Source organism: Mirounga leonina, unplaced genomic scaffold (assembly GCF_011800145.1).
Source record: "Mirounga leonina isolate KUSES-001 unplaced genomic scaffold, KU_Mleo_1.0 Mir_176, whole genome shotgun sequence".
NCBI classification, from domain to species: Eukaryota; Metazoa; Chordata; class Mammalia; order Carnivora; family Phocidae; genus Mirounga; species Mirounga leonina.
The window spans coordinates 34,373,632-34,392,470 of record NW_023270454.1 but is presented as its reverse complement, the minus strand read 5'-3'; the positions used below and the strand labels follow the sequence as shown (position 1 = coordinate 34,392,470).

General features: G+C 40.2%; 1 protein-coding gene across 5 annotated transcripts in view; it reads right to left on the bottom strand.

The window, feature by feature from the left end:
- The window catches only part of SH3D19 (SH3 domain containing 19), a 175,620-nt gene that overhangs the window by 88,636 nt on the left and 68,145 nt on the right, over positions 1 to 18,839 (bottom strand). For all 5 annotated transcript variants that reach the window (XM_035022911.1, XM_035022914.1, XM_035022913.1 and 2 more), the window contains exon 2: positions 87 to 126. In XM_035022911.1, coding sequence (XP_034878802.1) covers positions 87 to 126 — 40 coding nt within the window. The remainder of the gene's footprint in view (positions 1 to 86; positions 127 to 18,839) is intronic.

The following is an 18,839-nucleotide window of genomic DNA, read 5'->3' as shown; positions in this document are numbered from 1 at the left end:
ACTCTATAAGGGATACTTGCACTGCCTCCAAATATTTTCCAAATGAGAAGTGTTATACAGAATTATTAAAAACCATAAACTCATACCTGGAAGAACGATGCTCTGGTTTATTTCGTTCGTTGCGATCTATAAAGAAAGAAAACAGTTACATGTCAAAATACTCTTCAGAAGCCCTGGGAAAGAAGTTCTTAAATACCCGCTGCCATACCATAGATTTCACAAAGGACTGTTTAAGGTTGCTGTGTCTTCCCCTGTACAAGGCTCTTCATCAGAGTGGAAAGGATTTGTCTGACAGAAGATGTACAAAGGATACAAAGATAGGCATGGAGAGTTTTTACGGTTTGTTAAAATTATCTACTTGGAGAGTATATCATTATACATATTATTTCATTTCCAAAGATCTTTGCTGTTTCAAACACTTTGCTAAAACCCAAACAAATTTAGCTGAGGAAAGAAAGTAAGGAAACTGAAAAGCCACAGATTACTCAGCTTAAAAAAATCATTCCATGAATCATGGTTGGCAAAAGCTTCCAACAGGAGAGGGAGGGGGAAAAAATGAGCAGTCAGCTACAGCAACATCTGCAAACACCCTAAGACCCGGACAGCCTCATCCTTAACTCTCTATTGCCCAGAACGTTTCAGAAGTTGGATTTCAACGTTTCACTGATAATTAGGTCTAATGTGCTATTACATAGAAGGCGGTGGTTCTTGACCAGGAGTGCCCCCTTCCCCAGGGGACACCTGACAATGCCTGGAGACATTTGTGGTTGTCACGGGTGGGGAAGAAGGAGCTACGGGTATCTAGTAGGTAGAGAGGTCAGTGATGCTGTTAAACGTCCTACCATGCAGCCTACAACAAAGACTTATGTCACCCGAAACATCAATACTGCTGACGCTGAGAAACTTGGCCACAGGGTAAGCGACAAGGGCACGGCTGCTCGAAGTTTTCACACGTGCCTCTTTGGAGGCTGCTGTAAAAGGCTGTTAATCAACCTGAAGACTATTATATACGAAAGAAAGAACTACAAAATCCACAGGATGTCTTTTTTGTTTTGACTCCAAATAATTTTTTTCAGTACATGCTTAAGAATAAACAAAGTAAAAAGGTCTCAGTGTTACGGAAAAACTAACAACAGAGAGCAATGTGTAAGCCATAATAAAATCCTATGCAATGACTTTTTAAAAAATCCTATGCAATGTTATTAAAATACAGTTTCCTAAAGTATCTTCTGAATACTAACAATATAGAACTTAATGGCAAAACAAAGATCAAACAGGAATTCTTTTTTTCCCCTTGATTTTATTGCTTGTAGAACAGCATAAAGATACTAAAAACATACTATAAAACTTCCGGGGAGAATTATCAAAGAAAGGGCATAGGATTTACACAGTTAAATTGTATTTATCAATTTTTCTGAATAGGTTCATAATGGAAAAAAAAAAGTTTTTTGAAACCTAGGAGTTAGTACACAGGAAGTATGTTTTCTTAAAGACTAACAAGCAGGAAGATTCACAATAAACCATGTTTGTTTAGATATAGTGCTGCTCTCCAAAGTGCACAATGTTAATATGCTTCTGGTTCCAGCTTCTCTACACAGTGACCTAGTATTACTGCCGCTTTATATTATTTTAAGATTTTATTTATTTTTTTGACAGAGAGAGACATAGCAAGAGCAGGAACACAAGCAGGGGGAGTGGGAGAGGGAGAAGCAGGCTTCCTGCCGAGCAGGGAGCCCGATGCGGGGCTCGACCCCAGGACCCTGGGATCGTGACCTGAGCCGAAGGCAGACGCTTAATGACTGAGCCACCCAGGCGCCCCATTCCTGCCATTTTAAAAACTTTTGTTTTAATTTAACTTCGTTTCACACTCTCTCAAATAAAAACATCATGGTTTTTCACTTATGGAGCACAAAAAATTTAAAGTCATAGCAAGACAGCGCACATTTTACTCATTTTTTTCAATCATTCCTCTTCAGCTTTAGCCTGCTAGTTTTGCTAACAACAGGAAAATATCTCAAAGCAAAGCTGGAAACTGGATGCAGATCAGCTATGCTCATATAGCAAAGCAACAATTCTTACCTGTGGCTAAAGATGAGCTAAAAATCTGCCCAGGATACCATTTGATGTGGCTGTGATCCTAGTTTCGTAGAGTTTATTTAGGCATGTAATAGCAAATTCCCCCACAAATCTCCCTAGTGGTACAACACACAGGAGGAGGGGAGAAACAGAGTCACAATGCGTGTAAACAAGACTCAGCATCTGAGGGCTTCCCTCCAGGGCCTGTTCTGATTGGCAGATGTGCTATGACCAATCTGCACAGCTGGAATGTGTCCACTCAGGAAGTGAATGGCTTGTAGCCCTCCTTCATTCTTGGTTAAAACAGGAAATAGTACAGTCATTTTATACTTTGTACTCTAAGAAGATATAAATGCCTCCCCACAGTATTTCTCTATTTAACTAGTTGATAATCTGTTGGAAGACATTTTAAACATTCCCTTCCAAATTCCCTCAGTGTTATATGTGTTACATTCCTATGCAAATATACATACACAGTGATTATAACGTTATAACACTCCTAAGACCCATATATTTGATAATTTGAGGGTAAGGGTAAATTATCCATTACTCCCAATATCCCCCATTCTCCAGCTCTTGACAGTGGAAAACAAATTAAAACACATGTTCTTGTCTTACTATTTTTTCTCAAAGTGTAAAAACAATCGGATTTCACATTTTGCCATAAGCCATCTTTTAGCTTGAATAGATATAGATGTAGTATGTGTATGTATGTCTACACAAATTTTTATATACTTATTTTTTTTTTAAGATTTTATTTATTTATTTGACAGAGAGAGACACAGCGAGAGAGGGAACACAAGCAGGGGGAGTGGGAGACGGAGAAGCAGGCTTCCCGCTGAGCAGAGAGCCCGAGGCGGAGCTCGATCCTAGGACCCCGGGATCATGACCTGAGCGGAAGGCAGACGCTTAATGACTGCACCACCCAGGCGCCCCTTTACTTATTTTAAGCAAAGTAATTTTCATGACAGCCAAGACGATTGTGCAATTGTCAAGAAATAACACTAGTGGCAATGCTGAATTTTTGGCAAATTAATAAATGGTTATTATTTTGGTCCAAAATCCAAGACTGAACAAAACAAAGCACTGAGGGCAGATTTGGGATCTGGATCTTGCCAACAATAATAAAACATTTGGATAGAACTCCCTTAAGAAAAGGAGAACAGATCCATAGCAAATATGGAAATTTTATCTTGACTATACCTAGTGCTTTAAGCATATGGATTTTATTTATTTCAGATCAAATATTCTTTGGCATATATCCCCCCCAAATTTTTTCAGTTTCTAATTTTTAAATAATTAGGAGACAATAGACTTGCAAAGACTTCCTGAACTTTTACATACTTAGGAATCATACAATTAACTTACTAGACCAAAGTCTCACCATTTATATGATAAAAAAAGAATTATTAAAAATAAGAATGCTCTAGGGGCGCCTGGGTGGCTCAGTCGTGAAGCGTCTGCCTTCAGCTCAGGTCATGATCCCAGGGTCCTGGGATCGAGCCCCACATCAGGCTCCCTGCTCCATGGGGAGCCTGCTTCTCCCTCTCCCACTCCCACTGCTTGTGTTCCCTCTCACTGTGTCTCTGTCAAATAAATAAATCTTTAAAAAAAAAAAATAAGAACGCTCTAACTCTAACATTTAATTGCCAAATAGTACACTATCCACAGCAAATGTGCACCGACTCCAGGGGCCCACCATGCAGTGCATGATGATTAAGTCACTCAAAGATCAGCAGTACACTCTCAATGTGAAGGTCAGCATGGCTGGATAGCTATATAAAAGTCTGTTGGTTTTGTAGGTATATGTCACACACACACACACACACACAGTGGGGCAGGCGAGAGAAAAAGAAAATATGCTTGCATTCCCTGTTCCTACTCATCCATGTCTCCTGGTTAATAAAGCTAATTGAAGAAATGGAAGATTACCCCACAAACAGAACAAAAGCAGAACATGAGGCAGAAATGGTGTAAAAGGTGCTGTTGGCTATGTTGAGTGTAAATGTTATTGGGAGATGTAAAGGAGGCAATAGGGGAACCCAGGGTACATCAAAGGGACAGAGGTCAGGAGAGTGAGAGGAAGCTATCAGGGGTTGATGACTCTGTAGGAGAACTCCATTTTACCCCAAATTTCCTGCTATGATGACTTCTGATTCTAAGTAATCTGGACATACATGAATCCAATGTTTATGTATTTAGGTGATATTCCACTTAGGTAGAAATGGGCCCCTGTTCTGGCAGGGACAGCTTTTCGGGAATGGCTAGGCAGGGTCTACTGATGTGTAACCATTCAGGGTGACTCTGAATCTAATAATACGACAAACACTTTGAAATGAAGATGACAAAAATGCAAATGCCATCCTTTGCTTTGATTAAAACTATGAAGAATGGCCAACTTAGAAATTATTAGAATCCATGGTAAGACATTCAGGCTTTGAGGATTTGGCTTTGATCACTTACCTGGACAGAAAATCAAACCCCATTGGATAGGGAACTTAGACTACTAACTCAAGTCGGCAGTGAAAAGTCCTAAATCGTTCTTTGAAATTAGTGGGAAGACTCAAGTCTACATGAATGAATACACACAGACACACTCACAATAGAGTAGGAAGCGGTCTGATGGAATCTGCCTTGTACCTCATACTGGAGTATTAAAATGAGTATTATCTTCAAAATTAATATTATCTATGAGGGGCTTCTGTACCATACTCCCAAGCATTATTGTTCCAGCTTGGGAGTATATAGTACATACAGTATATGTTACTTTGGGAGTATATAGTATATGTTACTTTTAAAAAATGGATCAATCCTACATAAATGTTGTGTGCCATTCAGTATTTTTTTTTTAAAGATTTTATTTATTTGACAGAGAGAGAGACAGACAGAGTGAGAGAGGGAACACAAGCAGGGGGAGTGGGAGAGGGAGAAGCAGGCTTCCCGCTGAGCAGGGAGCCTGACGCAGGGCTTGATCCTAGGACCCTGGGATCATGACCTGAGCCAAAGGCAGATGCTTAACGACTGAGCCACCCAGTGGCCCCCATTCAGTACTTTTTTTTTTTAAGATTTTACTTATTTGACAGAGACAGCAAGAGAGTACAAGCAGGGGGAACAGTAGAGGGAGAGGGAGAAGCAGGCTCCCCACCGAGCAGGGAGCCTTCTATGGGGCTGGATCCCAGGCAGGACCTGAGCTGAAGGCAGATGCCTAACCGACTGAGCCACCTAGGCCTCCCTGTGCCATTCAGTACTAACTAAAGGATCCACATATTCTGAAAAAGAATTCCCTGCAGCAACAGTATCATTACCAATTTACTTATAAGCAGAATAAATAAAATAATGTATCCATCCATGAGAAGGAAGAGGATATTCATGGGTCATGAATCTTACTTTGGTGACTCTTCTCAAGACTTAGTTCCACTCAATAGCTCATGGATGGAATTGTACATATATGAGATCAGAGTTTTCAGAGGCTTTGTTAAAGTCTTTAAATGGTTCTTTTATTTAGGCAAAGAAAACTGCAACTATATGTCTACCTGAAAAGAAGCCAGGGTTCATTCTACAAAATCACTGACACTAATACTTATTCATGTCCTCCTTTTAGTTCATTTCACCATCCTTGCCTGGGTGGTCTCCAAACTGATTTTTAGTCATTTTTGGGACTCCCACACTAAACAGTATATTGCTCTTTTATCTTTTTTTTTTTTTTTAAGATTTTATTATTTGAGAGAGAGAGAGTTCAAGTATGAGCACAAGCAGGGGGAGAGGCAAAGGGAGAGGTTGAGAAGCAGACTCCCAGCTGAGCAGGGAGCCCAAAACAGGGCTCTACTTATCATGACCCTGACATCCTAACCTGAGCAAAAATCAAGAGTTGGATGCCTAACCGATGAAGCCACCCAGGCACCTCCAGTATATTGCTCTTTAAAATGGCAGGTTTTCAATAAATACGTATTTGCTGTTGTTGAACCCAAGAAAGTTACTACTACACCAAGAAATTAAAGACTGTCTCTGTGAGTTACCACTTCAGGAGGCATATTATAAAGTTTATGTGACTGCTACTCACGCTTCTGTGGGTAAGTGGAAAAATTTAGTCTACACCACTGTCAATACTGACACCTGTTATTAATTCTAAAACGCCTAAACTCATTAAAATGCAGCACCCTAATCACACAGTGAGGGCAGAACTGGAGAGGAAGGGAAGTTTTGTTCAAGAAGGGAATTCTGTTTCAACAAAGCAGACTGTCTCTGGAATCTGTTTTCTCCTTCCCATGCCTACCGTCTTTACCTGTATTTATGCTCTGATCAGCACTTGTCAGGACTGTTGTGTCTTGACTGGATTGTCGGGTTCTAGTCTCTTTTCCCCCAATTCAGCCATCTTGCTGTCCAGACAAATCTGTGCCTCAGAAAAATTACAAATCACCTCATGTTTAGAGTCTAAGAGGATTACGTGAGCTAATGACAGTGACGTTCTTAGGACTTTGTGCAAAGTGAGCACTCAATAAACGTCAGCTGCCATGTGGTTAAAAGGCCAGCTATTTCTTAGTGGTTGTGACTGGCCCTGCCCTGTGGTGACGGCACAAGTGACTCAGTCTCTCTAAACCTAGGTTTTCTCATCTACACAGTAGGGAAGAATGCTATCCTGATAGAGCCTTTGTGAAGATAAATGAATTAAAGGGTATAAAGAACTTAGCTCAGTACCTGGAACACAAATTCTATGACCCTGTTATGACAACTCTTACTATCTTTAGCACCTGGCTCAAAAACCACCTTTTTCATGAAACTGTCCCTGACTCCTCTTTCTTTTCGGCATCCTTGTATTCAATTTCCTATTGCTGCTGTAACAAATTACCACAAACTTAGTGACTTAAAACAACAAAAACCAATTATCCTATAGTTCTAGCGGCTAGCAGTCAAAAGGCTAAAAGTCAAGGTGTCTGCGGGGCTACATTCCTTCCGGGCGCTCAAAGTGAGAATCTGTTTCCTTGTCTTTTCTAACTTCTCAAGGTCCCCTGCTTTCCTTGGGTTGTGGCCCCTTCCTCCAACAATGTAAAATCTTTACATCTTTCTCTTTTTCTCACTCTGACCTCCTCTTCTGCCCCCCCTTTCCACTTAAAGGACCCTTAGGATTATACTGGGCCACCAGGATCATCCAAAATTATCTGTTCATATCAAGGTCAGTTGATTAGCAACCTTAATTCCTCTTTGACATGCAATATAACATCTTCACAGGTTCCAGCGTTTAAGACATGGGCTTCTTTGAGGGGACAACATTATTCTGCCTACCACATCCTACCTGAATTCTCATGCTCTCTGTATCACTCATTTGACACTTAGCATATACGTCTTATTAACTTAAGGTTTCAGGCATGTGTCTATCCCCTTATCCCATCAGTGTTTCTGATAAAGGCAGGACTCTTTGTTATAAAAGTTTTTAAGTAAGCTCTACGCCCAATGGGGGGTGTGGGGGCTTGAACTCATGACCCCAAGATCAAGAGCAGCATGCTCTACCGACTAAGCTAGCCAGGCACCCCTGCAAGACTTTATCTTAAACTCTGCTTCATAGTCAGCCCTCTGTAAATGTTTGTTGATAATGGTGATGTCCAATACCCTTTCATTCCCCTTCCTGACTTTCTGCCCTGTCATTTAGGCTATAGCTAGTTCAGTGACATATCTTTACCAGTGGAAAAAAAAAATGTGTCTTCCTAAGAATGCCCATACATGTTTTTACTTTTTATAAACACAGTAGTGATTCAAGAATCACCTCTGCCCTATAATGACCCCCACATTTGGTCTACTCTTGTCTCAAAGTAGCTCTCACCAAACCAAACCATACATAGGAGAAAAAACTACAGCACATCTGAATTCAAAGAAGAATCACCTATCTGGCAAGAGACTGCTACCTTTAAAATAATTTTTCGTTAAAATGGTTCAACTGAATCATTTTGTTACTGAGTTCAACTCACTATTGAACTAGGCTTCTTAAGTTAGTAGTTTCAGAGATGAAAAGTCAGAGCCACCATCTACACTGCCTCTCTTCACCCCAAGGTGCATTTGGTAGAAACTTTAGGAAGATGGACATTTTACCAGTGCCACTCAGGTCCTGGGAGCAAGGTGATGGGGGCAGGAGAAATCTAAGCAGGCTTAGAACAGGGTGCCATCAACTCTCCTTGCTGTTCCCACCTCAGGCTCCCTAAGGATTCTCTTAATAATTACTCTCAGACCTTTTTTTGGTACAAAATCACACGTTTTCAGCAAGTGAAACTCATGATTCAAAGAGGGATAAAAAGACCTTTTAGTTAAATTTAAATCTCTATTCCCCTAACTACCAAATTAAAAATATTAGACCCATATTCAAAACATGAGGTCATCCCTAAGGGTTTTTCTAAAGGAGTCATAAATTTTACCTAGAATAAGATACGCTACGAGAAAGGTAACCCGCGAAAGTGACCCAATGACAGGCATTTCTTACAGTGTTTCCCAAATTATAATAACCTCCTGGTTAGTCACAGAGCATATTAGTATCTTAACGACTCTGAGAAATCTTGCAATTAAAAAAAAAAAATTGTTTAACTTTGTTTAACACAGCATTTCCCAAACTAATTTGAGGATGAAAACATTTCTTACAAAATCATACTTGATATCTGGTAGCCTGGCACACAGTGTGATCTTATCATCGCCATCCACTCCCCTGGAAAACCAAAGTCACAGCTTGGCGTGTGCAGCTCCGTGGCCAGCACCATGCCGGGTATGCAGGTGGCACTTCTCTAATGAACTCAGCTCCCACCGCTGTGGGGCCAGGCACAGGCTCCAAATGCAAAGCAGAGTAGGAGTCTCCATTCCAATCCTATCAGGTCAAGCCCTGGTCTTTTAAGATTATATTAAAATGTCCTTTCTATATTCCCCTCACTTATTTATCTTTGATTTTGCCATTGTGTAGGTTAATTTGTGCATCTCAGAATTACATGTTCCACAGAGATGAGTGCACTTAGGGTCTCCAGGTGGCTACTACTGGTCATACCCGTAATGGGAAATTGATAAATATTTCAGTATGACAACCCAGGAAGAGGTTAAGTGCAGGCAGTCTAGGTCAGACAGCCTTGTTTCGAGTTCTTGCTTCGCCATCTATTTCCTGAATGGCCTTAGCAAGATATTTAAGCACTGTAAGCCCCAGTATCCATATCTGTAAAGAGGGTAACAGGAGTACCCATATCTCATCAGGTTGAATGGGGAGTAAGTGAAGAAATACATACAAAGGATAGTAGGACTGCTGACGAGGATAAATGCTCAGTAAATGTTTACTATTGGGATGATAATATCAGGGAAACAGAATATGCATAGAGTTCATAATACTGTGAGCACCATGATCTAAAAAGGTTAATTATCCTTTGTCCAGTATGGATTTTTTAATTCTTTGGGATTTTTTTCTCTTGCTTATTACTGGTCAAGAGGACAGGACTGTACTAGTAATTAATTTCCAATCCTCCACTTATCCAATCACTCCAGCCTCTTACCCTTTTGAACCAAGGGCTAACTATAAAAAATTAATAAATATGGACTTTCAGTTTTCTTCATTTTCCCACTGCAGCCTCTGACAGAGGTGATATATAAGGCCTAAGCAAGCAGGAGAAAAGAGAAAGAGAACTCAAAGGCAGAGGCAGTGCCTTCAGGATGAAAACAGTGCTAACCAAGAATCACCACCCCACCCCCCATTCCTTGAAGTCTTTCCCCATCCCTAGTTCATCCTGCTGGTATTAAACCCTCACAGTCATTTTCTGAGACCCAAGATCTTTAAAATAAATTTCCTGAGTAGGATTAATGAGTGATATAAAGAAAGAAACTAAATAGATAAAATATTTCTATTTATAATATATGTTATATTTATCTATATAGATATAAAATTACTGAAATCTGCCTCTATATCTTAGGATAGTATGGATTTCTTTTACAAGAATCCAAAAAATGGGGCACCTGGGTGGCTCAGTCGGTTACTGCCCTCTGTTCAGGTCATGATCCCAGGTCCTGGGATTGAGCCCTGCATAGGATTCCCCCCTCTGCCCCTGCTTGTGCTCTCTCTCTTGCTCACCCTCCCTCTCAAATAAATAAAATCTTAAAAAAAAAAAAAAAAGAATCCAGAAAACAAGGATTAAAATTGTTATTTAATTGTTATTTTAGGTGTCAACGGATAGATAACATCTCTAACCACAGGTTGCTTTTTCAGCTGTTAGGGTAAAAATAAGGATGATTTTTTTTCTTTAAAGGGCAAACGCCCATTCTTACGGTCTCCTATTCCTTTAGTTTTGATTAATTTGCAGACGTTACAACAAAGTTTTACCTTTTTACACTTGTCTCTGCAAAATGAGCAAATATCAGCCACCACTCTAACCAAGAGACTCCTTCATCTGCAGAGAAGCAGAAAAAAAGGAGGAGGGGGGAGATCGCCTTATTCCAATTACCATATACCTCACTCTAAGATTAGGCTGTGCAAATCTTTCCTATACAGATAAGGACTTTTCTGATCTGAGTCCTCAAACAGATTTTTATCCACAGTGGGGCAGTCTTGGTCTCTAATCTAAAATCAAGTAAAGGTAAAGCCTTATCTGGCCTTGCCACATTACCTTAACTAGGGATAGAGAATGTATTCCTTGCACACCACCACATTGCTTCTTACAAATTCAAGCCCACCCGTCTCCTTCCTCTCCACTTTATTAACAAAATTCCAGCTGCACAACCACCTTCAAAAGGCTATTGGGACACAAGTGAAGAGAATGCCCAACTGTCTCATTCTATTCTTCAACTGTACAGAATGCCTCTGAAGTAAGTGTTCAGTTCTGATTTTTCACAATTCTAAAGACACACAGGATCTTTAAGAGGAGACCTGAGAGACATCTGCCATCTCAGCTTTGAAGCCTTACTTGATTCCCCAAGGGCAGAAATAACGCTTCCCCACCCCCACCACACAGTGCCTAGCACCCATCAGCACTTACCACATGTTGAATCACCTTCTAATTCTCTTTATCGATGTCTTTTTTTTTTTTTTAAGATTTTATTTATTTGACAGAGAGAGACACAGCGAGAGAGGGAACACAAGTAAGGGGAGTGGGAGAGGGAGAGGGAGAAGCAGGCTTCCCACCGAGCAGGGAGCCCGATGAGGGGGCTCGATCCCAGGACTCCGGGATCATGACCCAAGCTGAAGGCAGGCGCTTAACGACTGAGCCACCCAGGCGCCCCTCTTCATCGATGTCTTATTGTTTCCACTTTATAAGTTCCTTTAAGACAGGGCCTTTATATGCCTTGTAATGGCAGGCAGAGCACCTTACACACAGTAGGTACAACCTAAGTATCTATCGTTGAGTATACTGGTATGAGTCCTCTCCAACACCTCTGCAAACTGGGAATCAGCTGAGCTACAAAAGCCTTTGTATCATCTGGTGTTTCTTTTGGGGGTGCGAGGGAGCAGTTGTTATTAATTCATGGAGAAGACAGATTGTGCATTACCGTGCAAACGCTTCAAATGAAAGCATTTTGAAGTGCGGCTTCAGAGTTGCAGCATTCACAAAACACTCTATTTGTGTAATGAAAAATGCACCGTTTAAGGGGAGGAAAAAGCAATGCAATTATTACAAAGAAGCACAGGAAGCTACACAAGGGATTCACCTTCTGTGGCTCCCAGGTCGCAAAACACAGTTGAGATAAATTCAGAACTGGTGATCAGCATAACGACAACGATGACAGCTATTACTCACTGAGTCTTCACTATGTTAGAGGCATTCTAATATAGTCTCATTTACTTGTCATGGAATTCCCAAGATGCGAGTCTTTTCCACTTTACTGATGAGAAAGCAAAGTCTCAGAGAAGCTAATTAAATAAAAAGGGAGTACGAATTTTCAAACCTGGATCTGAGGAATCCCAAAGTCCCTGCCCTTCCCACTCTATCAGAAGGCTGGAGGTCCCACTCGTTTGATAAAACTACAAGGATAAAAGTGTAGAAATGCTGTTCACCAAAAGCCACACTTATATTTCAGTATCAGATGGTGTGTTGTTTAGAGACTGAACCCAGGGCCTCAGAAATTCCTTCCCACTGTCTCTGAGGTTTTCTTCAGCTTCACAAAACAAACACCCTCTCATAAATTCCTAAGAATACAGAAGATTTTGCCTTGGGTGTCTTATGACAAGATACCTGCACCGGGAGAATATCTCCAATTCACTACCTAGTGCCATCAATAATCTTTTGCTACTAACATTTAATCTATGGGTTCAACAGAGTATGGATATAGGTACATGATGACAGGGACAATTCATTATAAAATTAAACAGATTATGAGAATATTGCTTGTTGTTAATTCTTTACTTGCAGAGTGAAATTTTTCGAAAAGAATAAAATGACCTAAATTAATTATTAAATGTTTATACGACACCAATCTGGGTATTGGTGATTTTCTTTTCAAATACAATGAGCCATCTATTAGCTGCAACACAAAATCCACTCTTAATAATGATAGTTAAAACATACAAACACTGGGCAGTGAGGAGGAAGAAGTATTAGCCACATACCAGAAACTGGCTCTGGGGCAGCTCGTGTCATTTATGCAAATCAGACTTTCAGATATTGTGGGTTTGCCTGTCATCCACTATCCAAGATTTCCACACTACTCCACACCCAGACTCACTGACACATTTGAAATATGTTTGTTTGCATCATTCCTGGGTTAACCCATGCACCACAACCAATTAAAAAAATAGGTCTGAGAAACAGCAGATACTTCCAGTAATGCGGAGATGAAGTACAGATCCAACTCTACTTTATCAGAAACCTGAGTAAGGCGTTGTATGCTTTCTTCCCACGGTGCCATGAATGAAACACCTGCAGATGCAGGTGAGTGAGATCAACCTTAGACACCCTCTGGCTCAGTGTGCTCAGGTATAGACCTCTCTAATCTACCCAACTCTGGCCCAGAGAAAAAAGAATCAAAGACAATGCTGACTGTCTTGAAGGGTAAGAGACTGTGGAATACTCCTGGAACACAACAAAAGCTACATTCAACAAACTTAAAATCTATGTTGAGACAAAAGAGCAAACAATTTCTAATGCATACTGTTAGTACAAAAAATGCAGAAGAACCTTTGATGTGTCACGAGAATTGTAAGAATCCACAAAATCTTTAATAAAAATATTTGCACAAATTCCCAGACCTCTCTCAAATAACAATTTCACCCAAATCCATGTATTTCCTGTGCATATCCGTATAGCATGCATTAACTGCATTTTCAACTTTCATTACTTTATCAACCACTGGGACTGGTGTACTAGCCTTACAGCAGGAATAAAAAATTCCAACATCAGCTGACATGAAAATTACTTGAACTTACAGGGTTTCTAGTGAATCATCAAATGGTGAATATCAAATAAATGAATGCCCAGGAGCTACTACTAAAATATAGGATTATAAGGGAAGGTTTAGTTGTGACTAAGAAATCTTCAAGGCTTGCCAGAATAGATAGTATTTGATTTGAGCATAACTTTAAGTTGGCAAAATTTGAGAAGTAAATATGGGAAGAAAGGCATCTGAGTTTAGGAAAGCTACATACTACACAATAGTAGTGAAAGCGCAAAGAACTGAGGGATAGTACTGAGTAATCAGGTTGTAGATAGATCCCAGAGTGTAAGGAAAATATACTGGGAGATGATATTACAACATTAATTCAGGATCATTTGGAGAAATTCATGAATGTTATACGTTAGCATTTGTACTTTTCTGCAGGCAATGGAGAAAGGGTAGCCTGGTGGAATGGACTGGGGTGGAGGGCTGGAAGTTGAAAGACCACTAACAGTATAAACCAGGTGGAAGGCTTGATCTAAGGAAAGCGTAGGAGGAAATGAAAGTGGGAGGGTCGAGTAGAAACAGACAGGATTAGCAATGGGCAATATGTGTTGAGGGAAGAAGAGTGAGTAATGATATGGTGCGTAGTATATGTTCCCAATAACTGTGGTTAGTAAAGCAAGATGAGACAATGGGTAGGAATATATCATGTTTAGGATAACATTCACTAGCTAGTACTATCAATAATCTTATGCTATTAACATTGATGAGTTCAAAGAGTATAGAGACAGGTTTGAGGCTTTAAAGTGAAAAATCATATGGAAATATTTACTTGACTCATTTAAGGTGACTGAGTGGTTACATCCACCTCCTCTCCCTATAAATTGAAAGACAATAAAATAAAAAACAAAAACATGAATAGAACCATAACAACACTAAAACAAAACAAGAATGAGAGTGATCCAATGAATCAGACATCCTAAGAAATTTGAAACCAAGGTCAAAGACATCAGAGATTAAACATGAGTTCTCTCTAGCAAGCTCCTTCTGGGTCAAAGAATAAAAACTGGCCCCTTGGACATCCATGAAGATAGTTAATTAGACCTATATTCAGATGGCCAGATCCAGCTCCTCAGCACTGTTCAGCCCGCTCCACAATCAATTACACCTAGAAGCCAGGCAAGGCTTTCCTTTTGAGCTAAAGGCAAAAAACTGCTACCCATATAAAGTTAGTGATCTGCCTAGGGAGAATCCCAGTGGGGGACCGGGGACTTGAGAGGAAAAAGAGTACAGTTTAGGTAATTTAGGATTTAAATTAACTTCAGACCCAGAAATTGTTGGGAGACAGAGAGAAAAGACAGGTCCTACAGGTAAAATAGAGTAAACCACTCCATTTCTAGATACATCTCACCCTTAGAATAACAACTTCCTTAACTTGGCAATTTTGAGGGTCTGAGCTTGTCTTCCAACTCCCTTACAGGAAAACCCACCAATAGTATAACCCATTAATACACCAATGACACAGTCAGTTATGTCATTCAGAGGAAAGCATTTCTGGAGAAATAAAACCACCACGTATATCAGTCAATTTAGCCTTTTATTCATAAACATGTACCTACAACCAATGCTAAGCAAAGCATCTAAGGAAAAATCAGTGGTATAAAAGAGAAAGATCAAGATGAATGATCAATTCTGGAACAAAAAGAAACAATTTAGAGAACAGGAGAGAATGTTTAGAATATTCTAAATGAGGGGCACCTGGGTGGCTCGCTCAGTTAAGCATCTGACTCTTGGTTTCGGCTCAGGTCATGATCTCAGGGTGGTGGAATCAAGCCCTGTGGCGGACTCTGCACTCAGCGGGGAGTCTGCTTGAGATTCTCATTCTCTTCCTCTGCCCCATGCCCCCTCTCCTCCCACCAAATAAATAAATCTTTTAAAAAAAGAAAAAAGAAAAAATATTTCTGAATTTCACATACTGGCCTGCCAACCTGATCTATGCCAAACTGAAAAGTAATGGTAATAATCAGAGCTGCATTTCCATTCTCTGTACCATGTGCATCAACTAACTGTCACAGCCCTGCAATTATTCCCATTTTAAAGTGTGGAGACTGGGGCGCCTGGGTGGCTCAGTTGTTAGGCGTCTGCCTTCGGCTCAGGTCATGATCCCAGGGTCCTGGGATCGAGCCACACATCGGGCTCCAGCCACACATCGGGCTCCCTGCTCAGCGGAAGGCTTGCTTCTTTCTCTCCCACTCCCCCTGCTGGTGTTCTCCCTCTCCTGTCTCTCTGTCAAATAAATAAATAAAATAAAATAATAAAATAAAATGTGGAGACTGAAGTTCCCCAAGGTTAAGTAACTGGTCCAGGGTCATAAGAACAACCAACAAGGGCAGATCTGGGACTGGAACTCAGCTGGTTTGACTCCAATCCCACATTCAAGACTGGCTTTTCACACAGCACATTCTTGATGTGCTTTTTTTTTTTTTTTTAAGATTTTTATTTATTTATTTGAGACAGAGAGAATGAGAGACAGAGAGCATGAGAGGGAGGAGGGTCAGAGGGAGAAGCAGACTCCCTGCCGAGCAGGGAGCCCGATGCGGGACTCGATCCCGGGACTCCAGGATCATGACCCGAGCCGAAGGCAGTCGCCCAACCAACTGAGCCACCCAGGCGCCCGCTTGATGTGCTTTTTAAATAAACAGTGAAAGAAAGTGAAAACATCACATTTCCATTAACAAGTCAGAATTTTGTTTGTTAAAAGGAAAAAGTGCAATGGAATATAAAGGAGACTGTATATTTAGAAGGATAGATTTTATATGACTTTACATGGTTCTTAATGTCCTTGGGTGACAGCTGATTGGGAAATTAATGCCAATATTCTAAGACAAAGCCTCTGGTATGAGGTCTTCAATAATAAAGCGGGTTGCATTTAACTAGGACTGTAAGATTCTCAATCCCTAAATACGATATGTGGGAAATCAAAAAGATAAATGATCTTTCGATAAAAAGCTGTAAGAAAGTCTCCCGTGTACAGATAAGAAGCTGAACATAGATGTGGCATTGACAATACAACAAAGCTGTAGAATCAAGGGGGGAAACAGAATAAGCAGAAAAAGTTTCCCAATAATAATTCCAAGTAACAGACACACTGACAATTCTAGGAATACTCCTGACTATTAGACAAACAATAAAAAGATTCAGTGAGAACAGAGTACCCCCAAACTTCTCTTCCATTTCCCTAGAAACAGACAGCATTGTAGAAAGGAAAGAACTCTCCCTGGTTATCTCTCCGTAATCTTTATGATGCTAGTCAATTAAGAGCAAATTAACATGCAATCAAGAATTTGTGTATTTCCTGAGTAATCTGTGTCCAAATACAAGAAAAACCATTGTATATTTAAATTGAGAGCATACGGTTATGATCAAATTAAAAAATATAATAAATAGTAAATAAAAAGGTGAGACTTTATACTATAAAAGGAAAAAATAAATTGGAGAAAGGGAAAAAGCAATGTTTCGCTTCTATTTCCCTCCATGAATACCATTACAATGTGGGAGCCAAACTTTATAAACTGATGTCACATACATTCAAAACAAACATGGCGGTAAATAAAGTGATTCCTGTCTCTAGTAAGGATGTTACTGACAACAGGAAGTTCTCAACTGTCTTAGGCATTCGTATGATGTTGCCTACTGGCAGAAATTAAGTCATAAAAGGACAAGAGAAGAACAAAAGGCAATCATTAGTGTTATTATTTTGAAAGACTGAAACAAAGCCATGAGACATCAGATCTGTCCCGTATGTTTCCACGGTTATTCCCTAATTCAGTGCAGGACAACTGCTGGAGAAAAGCTGAACATTCAAAAATTCTTCATTTGTGGGGCGCCTGGGTGGCTCAGTAGTTTAGCGTCTGCCTTCGACTCAGGTCATGATCCCAGGGTCCTGGGATCAAGCCCCACATCGGACTCCCTGCTCCATGGGAAGCCGGCTTCTCCCTCTCCCACTCCCCCCTGCTTGTGTTCCCTCCCTTGCTGTGTTTCTGTCTGTCAAATAAATAAAATCTTTAAAAAAAAAAAAATTATTGTTATTCTTTTCCTGAGCACTGAGGAAAATTGCTTTTCGTTGATATAAGCTCAGGGAAGACTGATATGGTTTGAGAATAGCTGCTGAAAAGGAGACAAACCATAAACAGAGAGATTTTCCAATCCTTGCTAGAGCAAGAACCGAACAGGGAGTACATCTCTAGGTATGTCCTCTTCGAGGAGTGAAAAACTCAACGGATTTTCAAGACTCATTTTGGAGCTGAATTTCCAAGGTGTTACATACACTTCTTCAAAGCAGTAGCAGGCATTGATTGGTAGGGAGGCTAAGTGATTTTTGTGGGTTAGTGAAATAGCTTTTGGCTCCTGAACTTAATAACTAGGAAACAAAAGCTGATTTGACCTCTAAGGGTCTAGAGTAAACCAGACACACACATCTTAAACGTGACGCCGCCACAGAGTCTTTTCACATCTCTGAAAAACGAAACTGCTGAAGGGTTTTCTTTAGTTCAAAGACACGCTAATACATGAGTTTGGGGGAACTGCCCCTTTAGATTTTAGAGAAATTGGGTCAAAACCCTGACAGCATGTAGAAGGAAAGCTCAGCATTCAAGATAGCCTAAGGAAAACAGAAGCTGCAACAAAACCAGGAAAGGAAGATGCTAATATCTGATTCTATATTGTTTCTTTCGACATCTGAGGATCACAGGAATGGCTTTTTCTCAGAATTATCTTTAAAAAAAAAAAAAAAAGATTAAAAATGAGATTTAAACATAAACCCAATGCTTTTTTAAAGGGCTTGACAACACCATGTTATAGTCAGAGACCGTAAGATAGACATGTCAAGTGAAATGTACACTCTGGGAAAGTATAAGATGCAAATGGACATCAGAACTGTGGTAGCCTCTCAATTTTGCCAGGCAATTTAAAATAATTAATCTGTACAGAAAAAGTGTCTCCAATGTTCATCTGAAATGTTAACCAAGTGTCAACAGGTACGGCTATCTCAAAACATAGCCATAGCAAAACTAATGGGTTAAATGGGAGCAATCTCTACTGTATAGAATCCAAGTGTATGTAAGAATAATTAAATTGCAGGGCGCCTGGGTGGCTCAGTTGGTTAGGCATCTGTCTTCGGCTCCAGTCATGATCTCAGGGTCCTGGGATCGAGTCCCACATCGGGCTCCCTGCTCAGTGGGGAGCCTGCTTCTCCCTCTGCCCCTTCCATGTGTGCACACGCGTGCTCTCTCTCTCTCTTGCTCTGCCCTCTCTGCCTCAAATAAAATATTTTCTTAAAAAAAAGAATAAACTGCTAAGCAGTTTTATCACTACTGACCTTTCTGACTTAGTCTTTAAACTCATTAGTATATTAATATTAATTTGTTCAAGTCTTGAATAAGTACTGT